The sequence below is a fragment of the Amphimedon queenslandica genome, unplaced genomic scaffold (genome assembly GCF_000090795.2).
Source record: "Amphimedon queenslandica unplaced genomic scaffold, v1.1 AMPQUscaffold_13472, whole genome shotgun sequence".
NCBI lineage: Eukaryota > Metazoa > Porifera > Demospongiae > Haplosclerida > Niphatidae > Amphimedon > Amphimedon queenslandica.
This window is the reverse complement of record NW_003546292.1, coordinates 162,871-173,323: the sequence shown is the minus strand read 5'-3', so window position 1 is coordinate 173,323 and position 10,453 is coordinate 162,871. Positions and strand designations below refer to the sequence as shown.

At 35.4% G+C, this 10,453-nt stretch overlaps 3 protein-coding genes across 3 annotated transcripts; 1 reads left to right on the top strand and 2 right to left on the bottom strand.

The window, feature by feature from the left end:
• The first annotated feature begins 321 nt into the window (after positions 1–321).
• On the top strand, positions 322–3,649 carry LOC100639351 (ADP-ribosylation factor GTPase-activating protein 2-like). Its single transcript, XM_019994469.1, has 11 exons — positions 322–414; positions 468–598; positions 736–837; positions 1,978–2,154; positions 2,347–2,436; positions 2,589–2,711; positions 2,797–2,908; positions 3,184–3,262; positions 3,338–3,381; positions 3,444–3,482; positions 3,557–3,649. Exons 1-11 carry the CDS (start codon positions 343–345, stop codon positions 3,587–3,589), a joined length of 1,002 nt encoding a protein of 333 aa, XP_019850028.1. The 5' UTR covers positions 322–342; the 3' UTR covers positions 3,590–3,649.
• LOC100637327 (dual adapter for phosphotyrosine and 3-phosphotyrosine and 3-phosphoinositide-like) lies at positions 3,635–7,847 on the bottom strand. The gene is made up of 9 exons (XM_003385117.3): positions 7,629–7,847; positions 6,579–6,704; positions 6,191–6,330; positions 5,366–5,568; positions 4,848–4,895; positions 4,738–4,800; positions 4,581–4,666; positions 4,254–4,344; positions 3,635–3,889 (listed from the first exon to the last, which is right to left on the bottom strand). Exons 1-9 carry the CDS (start codon positions 7,742–7,744, stop codon positions 3,845–3,847), a joined length of 918 nt encoding a protein of 305 aa, XP_003385165.1. The 5' UTR covers positions 7,745–7,847; the 3' UTR covers positions 3,635–3,844.
• Positions 7,848–7,857: 10 nt separating this feature from the next.
• Positions 7,858–10,392, bottom strand: LOC100639224 (macrophage-expressed gene 1 protein-like). Its single transcript, XM_003385132.2, has one exon. It carries the CDS (start codon positions 10,330–10,332, stop codon positions 7,984–7,986), a length of 2,349 nt encoding a protein of 782 aa, XP_003385180.1. The 5' UTR covers positions 10,333–10,392; the 3' UTR covers positions 7,858–7,983.
• Positions 10,393–10,453: the final 61 nt, after the last annotated feature.

Sequence of the window (10,453 nt, the reverse complement as noted above, 5' to 3'; positions counted from 1 at the left end):
AGGTTTGACATTATCACAATTATTCTAGATAATTTTGATTATTCAATCTCCAAAAAAGTGTTATCCTGGGAATATTTATACATGTTCTTGCCTTACTTGTACACTGTATGTTGCGTAGAAAGTTTGAGTTGATTCTGATCAAATTAGATTTTATTATGAATTTTTGAAGCTGCTCAAAAATTTAGCAGAAGACCATGGAATATGTTATTGTCCAAGTACATGTACATGTAGCTCAAATTAATGTTGGTACTACATTAACAAACTTATTCTCATTCAGGAAGTACTTGTACATACATGTACATGTATGCTGTATTTCTCCAGTAATTCATATTATATTCATTAATGAATGTCTTGCTTTATGTAGATGGACGTAGTTCACTTATTAGTAAAAGAAAGCCAGCTGCCAAGCCTAGTGTAAGTGAATACCACAATTAAGCTCCAATGTGTATTGTGAATTCTTTGTTTAGTTTGGTAAAGGACTAGGAGCCCAGAAAGTCAACAGGAGTTTCTCTGAGATTGAAAAACAAGCAGAGGAAGAACAGAAAACACTAGAAAAGCAAGCAGCTGTCTTTACTGAAAAAAGCCCCCACCAAGACAAGTAAGAATAGAATACCAGACTTGGAGGAGAGAGAAAAAGCACCTGTCCTTACTATAATAAGGTGGCAACTAGCCCCCTATACTACACTAGCAGCTCCTTTTATGTGTTATAAGATTCTTTTTAATGTTGTGTTCTAGGACAGAGTTTGCTGTTCAAGTTGATAGACAGAAGATGGCCTCTCTTGATCCAATGAAAGCTAAGCAGGCAGAAAGGCTAGGTATGGGGCTATCTCGTGCAAGGTACTAGCAAAGTTATATTTGTATATACATGTACATGTATCAGTAGAGCTGCTACATTAACCTTACATGTACTGTACATGTACGTGTATGTACATGTACATCAGGGTTTCTTTCCCATTGGATTTTGGCATAATGCTTACTGCTTACTGCTTCTTTTCATTTAACTTCATCAAAAATTGCACCAAAGGCCCTATAGCATATGTATGCTATAGGGACTAAAAAGTTCTTCAATTTTTTGATGTACATGTATATGTACATATATTTATGTTGTCTAAATATTTTGAGCAGATTCTGATCAAAATTGGATTTATTATGAATTTTTGAATTCGCTGGAAAATCGGGTCAAAGCTACTGTACATGTACATGTAGATCCTGCATGTACTATTGACTAGAATGCTTATAACTCAAAAATTATTTGTTGGAAACACCTCAAACTTTCTACATAGCATAAGGACATCAATGTGTATCGGAAAATGTAATAAAAATTTGGAGTGTTTTCGGAGCCATTTTTTGGAAAAAACCATGGGCTATAGCCTTGGGTATTTTTCAAAAATTGGCTCATTTTTAAAAATGCTTGTAGCTATACCTTTGCTTTTTTTCAAAAATTGGCTCATTTTTAAAAATGCTCATAACTTGAAAAATATTTGTTGGAAACAGCTCAAACTTTCTACACAACATAAGGACATCAATGTGTATCATAAAATGTAATAAAAATTTGGGGTGTTTTCGGAGCCATTTTTTGGAAAAAACCCTGGCCTATAGCCTTTGCTTTTTTTTCAAAAATTGGCTCATTTTTTAAAATGTTCATAACTCGAAAAATATTTTTCGGAAACAGCTCAAACTTTCTACACAGCATAAGGACATCAGTGTGTATCGGAAAATGTTATAAAAATTTGGGGTGTTTTCAGAGCCATAGGTCTTGCTCATGAAGTTTGCTTTTAGCTCACTTGGCATACTTTTTATTGGAAACCCTCATGTACAATGTACATATTAAAAAATTGATGGAACTACTCAACTATGGGCCTTATAAACTTTTTTGGCAAAGTACATGGAGTAGTTCATGGTTTTGACTATTATTTACATGTACATGTACATGTATATTTTCATGAATTGATCATTAGTTTTTTGCTATTTTTCTAGCACTACTAGCAGCGGTAGCAGCCATTCAGCATTCAGTAGCACGAGTACCATTGATCAAGTGAACCCAACGAGTAGTAAAGGCTCAAGATACAGTAGCCATTCATCAACATCAGTACCTGTTTCTCATTCAAATGATCTCTTTGATGAATATGGACTTGATGATCCACCTTCCTCCAGGTAATAACAATTAAAAATTTTAAAAAGTTATGCTTGTTTAAAAGTTATAATAATGTCAGTAGATATTACAATAATTTTAAAAACTATAATTGAAATAATAGAAATAATAGTCATTGTTGTGCTGTGCTCTATCACTGCTGCTTCTGTCTCTCTTCCTTCCTTCCTTCCTCTCTCTCTCTCTCTCTCTCTCAGATTTGATTCTGATTATCCCTCAAGGTATGACAGAGGAGGCTCCTATTCTTCTGGTGGTTTTGGTAGGAAACAACCAACAAATGACCCAAAGTAAGATTTTAATTAAAAAACCACACAGTTACTGTCACATACAGTAGATCTGTTGCAATTATAAATGCATTAATTTTGTTAATTACTGTGAATGAGGTTTTATTTTAGTATTGCATGTACATGTATTCACATGGATCATGTGTCTTTTATAGGTTCAGTAGTCACAGTGCATTTGGGTCACCTTCAAGAGGTTCCAGTAGTAAGCAGCAAGAGCCTCCTGACACTACTGGATACACTGGCTCTTATTCAGGATACAAAGGACGGAGTCAAAGAAGGTACTAGTCACTTTAAAGTATTTGTGTGAATAAACAATAATGAAATTAGTACCATATTTTATTTATTGTTTTTGATTATTTTTAGTACTAATGTCTCAAGTGATAGTAGCAGTACTAGTGCCCAGGAGAGGTTTGCAAGCTCCAAGTCAATATCCTCTGATCAATACTTCAACAGAGGGAATGGGAGCAGTGTTGATGTAAGCTACCCTATACGTGGAAATTTTTGAGCGGATAAATTTTTGCAAATAACGAGTTTGCAGGATTTCGTGAGGCCATATTTTCACGAATTGTTTTGAAGTGTCACCATTTTGTAATAATTTGGAGAGTTAAAATTAATATTTGTATGTTTTATTTTTGCAAAATTTGTGAAAATTTATTCCCTCGAAAATTTCCATGTATAGAGTAACAGTGCTCCTTGTGTATGACAATGATTATTATTATTATTATTAATTTTTTATTATTTTGTTTTCAGAGTGGCAGTGCAGAATTCTCTCGATTTTCATCATCTAATGCCATATCAAGTGACGATTATTTTGGTCGGACCCCAAAACGTAATCAATAATAATAATAACGATAATAGATGAATGTACATCATTTATTGTATTGCTTGTATTTTCTTTGTATAGAATCTTCTGATGGAGGATCATCTGTGTCTGATGTAGTCTCAAAAGTAAAGATTCACTTTTGTACATTAGCAATTATCATTAGTTAATATTATTTTTCATTTATTAGCTTACTGGGGCTGCTAATGGTGTATGGGGCTCACTTCAAGTAAGGAGGAAATTGTTTTGTTGTTTTTATTGTTTATTATGTCTTCTCTCTCTCTTATCTTTCTTTCATTTTAGGATCAGTACAGAAATTATTCCCATAAGTATTAGATCAAAATGATGATGTCAAATGTTTAATGCATTGCTTAATAACAATTCCTGCGTATTTGAACTGTTTCATTTTCAATATAATAATAATAACAATAATAATAATTATTATCACAATAGGCTTCTTTTATTAATGATTAATTATTATATCATGGTTTTTCGCCGACAAATAAATTAATTCACAGATAATAGTAATAATAATTTCATAAAACAATTTAATGACAACAATACATGTAATTATTGGAGCTGTAGAAGTGGTTAACATCGAGTACTGTCATCTGATACTTCTGGTCTGTCTCGATTCTAAAAATAGAATATTAAAATCAGATAAAATTCAAATAGTTTTAACACTATTGTTTACACCTTGTTAACACCTCTAGGTGTTAACAAGGTGTTAAAATAAAGTATTGTTTTTTTTTAAATAAGAAAAATTTTTGTTCTATAGCCACATACTATTGTACAGCCAGAAAATTTTGAAGGATTAAACTTTTACAGATACACCCACAAAGCATTTATGTAGATTTAATTTACACTAATCAAAGCATGGTATAAAATATGCAGTTACTAAAAATAGCAGTTATTAAAATTCATCAAAATAATATTATTTGTTAGTATAAGTTGTTTACATTGTATATGTATTGTTGTTATTTATTACATTAATTCATACCTGTATGGTTGCTTTCAATAAGTCAACCCATTGGGAGCAATCCTCTTCATTATTAGCAAAGAAAAAGAAAGTGCGTTCTGGCAAAACAAGTCTAGAAAACCATAACGATGATGATAACAATGATAATAAAAATACCCTAAGACTAATAATGGTCAAAAATTGGGCCAAAATCCCTGTACTATAGAACAGCAAACTTTATCAAAAATAAAAAAAGTAGAGAGTTCCTGATTTTTATAATTTTTTCTGATACATATACATGCACTTATGTTGTGTAGAAAGTTTAAGCTGATTCCAAACTACAAATACCATTCACTTTTAGTCTTTTACCTAAATCCGAAATCTTTACCAAAAGAAGGATCATAGTCAGCAGAAATTCCTCTGAGAACGTTAATACTTCTGATTGGCTTGGGTGACTATTAGAATACATTGTTATCATTACATTGTTGTTGTTGTTGTTGTTGTTGTTGTTGTTGTTGATTCTTACTTGCTTTGTTTTGTAGTAACTTAGAGTCGTGTTACGTAGGACAAACCATCTAACTTTCCAATTCTAGAGGAGACAGGACATCAAAACATCTTAATTAAAATGTTTTTCACCTTTTTAATTTTTCCTAACTTTGTTAAGTAACCTTCTCTGGATGCCACCTGACAGTTATCACATTAGAAATAAACCATACAGCAACAAAGGGAGGGAAAGAGAGAGAGAGAAAGAAAAATAGACACTGTATCGAATACAGATAGTCAGTTCCAGTTATAATTCTTAGCATATTTCATATTATGTATTGCAATAAGGAACAAACTATAGTTACTGCATCTACATGTACATGTACAGTAGATTAACATTCTTTACATTGCACATCTCACATACAACGTAGTTGTACATGTGAAAATAGTAAAAGTATAAGTAATATCTAAGTAATTTTAGCATTTACTGACACAATAAGGTAAAATCTCTTAAAATATGAAACAAACAGACTGTAAGGTAAGTCTTGGACATTCAGAAGAGAGAGAGAGAGAGAGGGATAGAAAAAGAAGTAAGGAAAATAAAAAAATACCATCTAGTACACATAATGAATACACAATGAATTACTGCATGGCTCCAGAGTAGCACTAACCGGTGTTATTTGTTGTAATCTTCTGTGTAAACTATCCAGTTCAGGAGATGAATCAGTATCGGGTAAATCATAACTGTCACTGTCTGACTCTTCAACTACAGCATTATTAACCATCCTAGTTACAGCATGATGATGCACTTCCGTGTACAAATGCTGCTCATCAACTTCACGCGAATACGGATAACTTAACACAACGGTGATCCCTGAGGATAGATAAAATAAAAGAGAGTAATGCCAAATAATATTACATGTATATTATATTACATTATATTATATATTATACATGCAAGCAAGAGTGCATAACAGTACTAAATATGTGTACCAATTGTTACATCTAGAGTATATAATAGCAAGGCTGCAAAAGTTGTGGCAGCCATTTTGAAGTGGGGTGAATCCTACTTAGTAATGCTACCACGTTACTAATAATATACCTATTGTATAGTGGGTACGGCATAGAAGTAATCTTTGTCAAAGTGAAAGGGCATTTTATCAATTACCATTATCAAACAATAACAAGAAGATAGAAATACACATGTATGCAATGATCAAAACAACATGTTGCCTTTTGCCAAGTTTAAATCAAAAAATAAAATATTAATGATGACAAGCAATCAGTACAGTTGTATTGAGTAGGGCCATGATGTCCTTGTATGCTTCAGTTAACAATAAAGTATCATCAATAGGTGCATTTTCCCACTATCTTTTTGCTACTAAAGAATTGTTTGTACATGTGGTAATGTCCATTGGAAAATAATCTTAGCATTACTATACTGTGAGCTTTCAAGTTTAGATAGCAATAGGGGAGTGCTATTACAAACGTTATACCTGACTCTCCACCAACGATCGGTCTCTCTAACTCAAAGTGCTTCTTCAGAGCATTCACATTGTCAAAGAAACTCCTCCCAAACTGATATCTGTTGTCCGGGAGTCGCTTGACCTTCATGTGTTGAACTGATTGAGAGAACCTACAGAAACATACACAATAACACAAGGAACTGATGGAGAAATGAATGTTCAGGGTTCAAAAGAGGAGGCACTATTATAAGATTTCCCCTGTCCTCATGTATTACAAATACATGTACATGTACATTACTCATAATCACTCGTGTGCATTATCTCTTGCTACTCATGACCAGATGTTTGCGTGTTTGTGCATCTCCCACCATGTCTATACATGTGGTCAACATGTGTTTGATGTTGATGGTTGACATACTTGACTGATAGAGTATACTGATCCTTGCCACCAGTTGCTGATGGTCTGAGGAGGTAAGAGCCTTCAGGAGCGTTGTCAATCAGCATGCATTCAGCTGAGTGTCTTGTTAGAAATGGATGAAACCACCTAGCGATAGTCATAAGGTCAACAGTGGCAAAAAAGATGACTTTAATGTAGTGTTGTTTTAGTTACAAAATGTGACTTTTAGTTAGTAATAGTTAGTTATGAAGCTTTAGATTTTGATTTTAGTTAGTTTTAGTTAGTTATGCTTCAATAAAAATAATTTTAGTTAGTAATAGTTAGTTTTTAAAATTTCTAAATCTTTTTAGTTAGTTATAGTTAGTTTAAGTATTTTTTAAAAAGATTTAGTTAGTTATAATTAGTTAACTAAAAGTAAAATCTGGCCTAACTAAAAGGGTTTTAGTTTTAGTTATAGTTACCTAAAACATTTTTACTAGCTACAAGTAGTGAAGTACTAGACTGATAAGTACTTCTATGTTTTAGTTTGAACTTTAGCCATTTTAGTTAGTAATAGTTAGTTTTGCAAATTCTATAATACTTTTAGTTAGTTATAGTTAGTTTTTTAAATTTTTAAATATTTTTAGTTAGTTATAGTTAGTTTTAAAATTTTTTAAAAAGTTTTAGTTAGTTATAGTTAGTTAACTAAAAGTAAATCTGGCCTAACTAAAAGGGTTTTAGTTTTAGTTATAGTTAACTAAAACAACACTACTTTAATGAAACGGATACAATAATTGTTGACATTGTCCCACATCCAATTACATGCTTCTTTCTAGCCTGCATACATTATATAAGCTACAAGTGCATATATAAAGGTCAAATTTTTAGATTTGTATTTTACTAAACAGTTTATCATAAATAGGCCGAGGCAAGTCTTCCTATGTGAATTACTTAAGGATAAGCTCTCACTCTTTCAATTGTAGTTCAAATACAAACAAGGCTGTTGTATAGATTCATTTCTTATCCCCATTACATAAACATGATATGTATTTTTCCAAGGACAATAACAATGATTTACTATCTATGGTTTACTTCATTTTCATCATTGGGTCGCTAAGATAAGCAGTTGAACTCTCACTCGATCGAGACACGCTGGTAGCTCTGGGACTGGCAGAAGACACAAACGGCTGGTTTGACATTTCAGCCATCGTTACTGCTGGTCCAGTCTGCCTAAACCCTCCTTTTGAGCTAAACTGTCCCTTCCCTAGCCCAGCTTCTCCGTTGCTTGCTTTGCTTTACTTAAGAATGAATGAAATTAAAATTTTCTTTAACAATAACAAAGGATACGTTAAAAAGGATATAAAACGGCAATAAAAATGTGAACAATGAACACACAACTCTACACTACTGTAGTACAATACACTGAATCAGTATTTCCAGTCACATATCACACATCATCTTGTAAAGCAACGGATTCATCCCTAGCATCTCCATCATTGATACCAGTGTAACTGCTAACAAGGCTCCTTGCATTCCTTGGAGATGGGGAAGAGCCTCCTATGCCTTGAGTAGCATCATCATTCTCAATTTCCACATAATTACTCTTCCCACCACCACGAACAGTAAAACCCCGTCCTCTTCTCTGCTTCCTTTTCTTCCAGAGCCCATATGCACCAAATACAGCAAGAGCTACTACTGTACATACAACAACTGTCACTGAAACAGATACAACTATAGACACTGTAGATGAGCCACTGCTGCTGTCTGAAGTGAAGTTACCAGAAGGATCAACGATCGCTCCTGATGCTTGCAGCTGTTGAAGGAGCTCCTTACCAGTGATAGACTGAGAGTCATCCTTCACCCATTCACCGGATTCCTCCTTGATCCAGAACTCACCGTATGCTCCTTGAATAACAAGACTTTGGGTGAGGTTCTTCTTGAGTATAGACTTGGAGCGATAAGGAGGCAGAAGAGGTAGAGTGATGGAAAACTGACTCCTGATCTTTGCACAATAACTTATCTCACATTGCTCATCAACTGTTGCTAGAACTCTCTTGTATAACTTTGGGCAGCGTTTAGGAGCATTAGCAGGAGTCAGGTGACCACTTTCACGCATTGCAAGAGACACAGCTAGGGGATTTCCTGACTGACAGCTTATGAAGCCTCCAAAGGGAACAGCATAAGCAGCACCTAACTCATACTCGGTGCTTAAACAAACTTCCATGTTTTCCCCAAGACGTACTGCATAGAAATGATTGGGGCAAGACATTGATTTTGTGACCGGGTTGATGCTCTTTGCTGTATAAATGCCTCCAAACATGAATCCATGACTGCTCTCAACTTCGCCTTCAGCCACACACCAATAGGCCTGATAGTTAGCAGCACTCATCACATTGATAGTTGCCTGCATGCACTGACAGCACCTGCCCCAACCAAAGAGATGGCAGTGATGACAGACATTGTGGCATATAGATTTCTTACTGACACCAGTTATCGTTCCATTGTGCAGCTCTATAGCAGTATAGCCAGCTGGGCATGAGAAGTTTCCTGTTAGCGGATTACGTTGAGCTCCACCCTTAGCACAGAGATCTTGATAATCAAGACCAGGTTCTACCTGGCATGTTTGATAGACGCCACCAAAGCTGTAATTTGTGAGAGGTTGATCACAGGATCCGTCGTTAAGATTTGCTTCATATTCAAAGTTTGGCGAGCTGGGATCTGTGCAGCCGTAGTGAGTATTAACACTGTAATATCGATTAACGGCATAGTAGACGTAATCAACCAGTTCTCTAAGCGTAGGACTAGGCAGTTCAGGAAGACTTTCAGGGGTCAAGGCATAATGAAGAGGTTCCCCTTCTCTATCGATAGCAACAAGATTATCTGGGAGACCTTCAGCCCACTCGTCAAGTGTCATATTAGGATGAAGTATGGGACCTCCAATAGAAAAAATTTGAGAATGTGTCACAGCAGTTTCGTATGCTGTAGTGTCGGCATTGGAGTGAGAGAAAGCTGTTGAAACACCGACAGAAAACATACCACTATAAAATGAGCCAGAGGCTGCAGCAGTAATTGATATCAAATCAGAATCTTTATCTAGTACGTAAGATTTTTTGATGGAGTCAATCTGTGCAGCAAGCCCACCAGCTTTAACTGATTTAACGATATGAGTACCATAATCCCTGACAAGCACGTCAGACAAGTAGCCGGCATAGAATGTGTTGTTGCTCTGTATGTTAGCTGCAATATCAAGTAGACGGGTCTTAAATCTGGTGTCTAATTGAAAGCCAGGCTGAAGGACGAGCTTGTAGCGATCAGCACGAATCTGTGTTCTAGTGGTCTGTGATAAGCTATTGTACTGATGCTCTTTGACTGTTTGATACTCAAAACCAAACTTGCCACTGATCAGTGAAAAGGCACTGGCTTGAACATTGATGGAAAAAGAATCCATTGAAGTGTAGTCGTCCCAATGTGCAAAGAAAGAAGCAAGCGTATCCACCCGGGCCCTCTGGAGAGGAATAACGAGAAAATCATCTGGAACGAGATATTGCCCATCATTGGTGACTTTACATTGGGTGTAAGACCTCTTAGCGATTGAACTCATCTCGTGATTCCTGAGGTTGTCAAATCCTTGACCAGGCAGTGCCTCCATGCGAAGGAGGGGTTCGTTCCTCCCCGGCTGTGTGCTGGGACAATTCCTAATGTCGCCGACAGGATAAGTAGCAGGGCTAGAGCCATTTAGATCACTCGACGCCGTCACAAAGACAAAGAAAAGAAACCAACAGCAAATCTTCTTCATATTTCCCAGCTGCGCTATCTAAGCAATTGACAAATCGAGCAAAGCCTGTTTATACAAGACAATTATCACGTGGACATACTTAATGAGCCACACCCTCACTCTGCTGCAGCTAGGCTAAGCT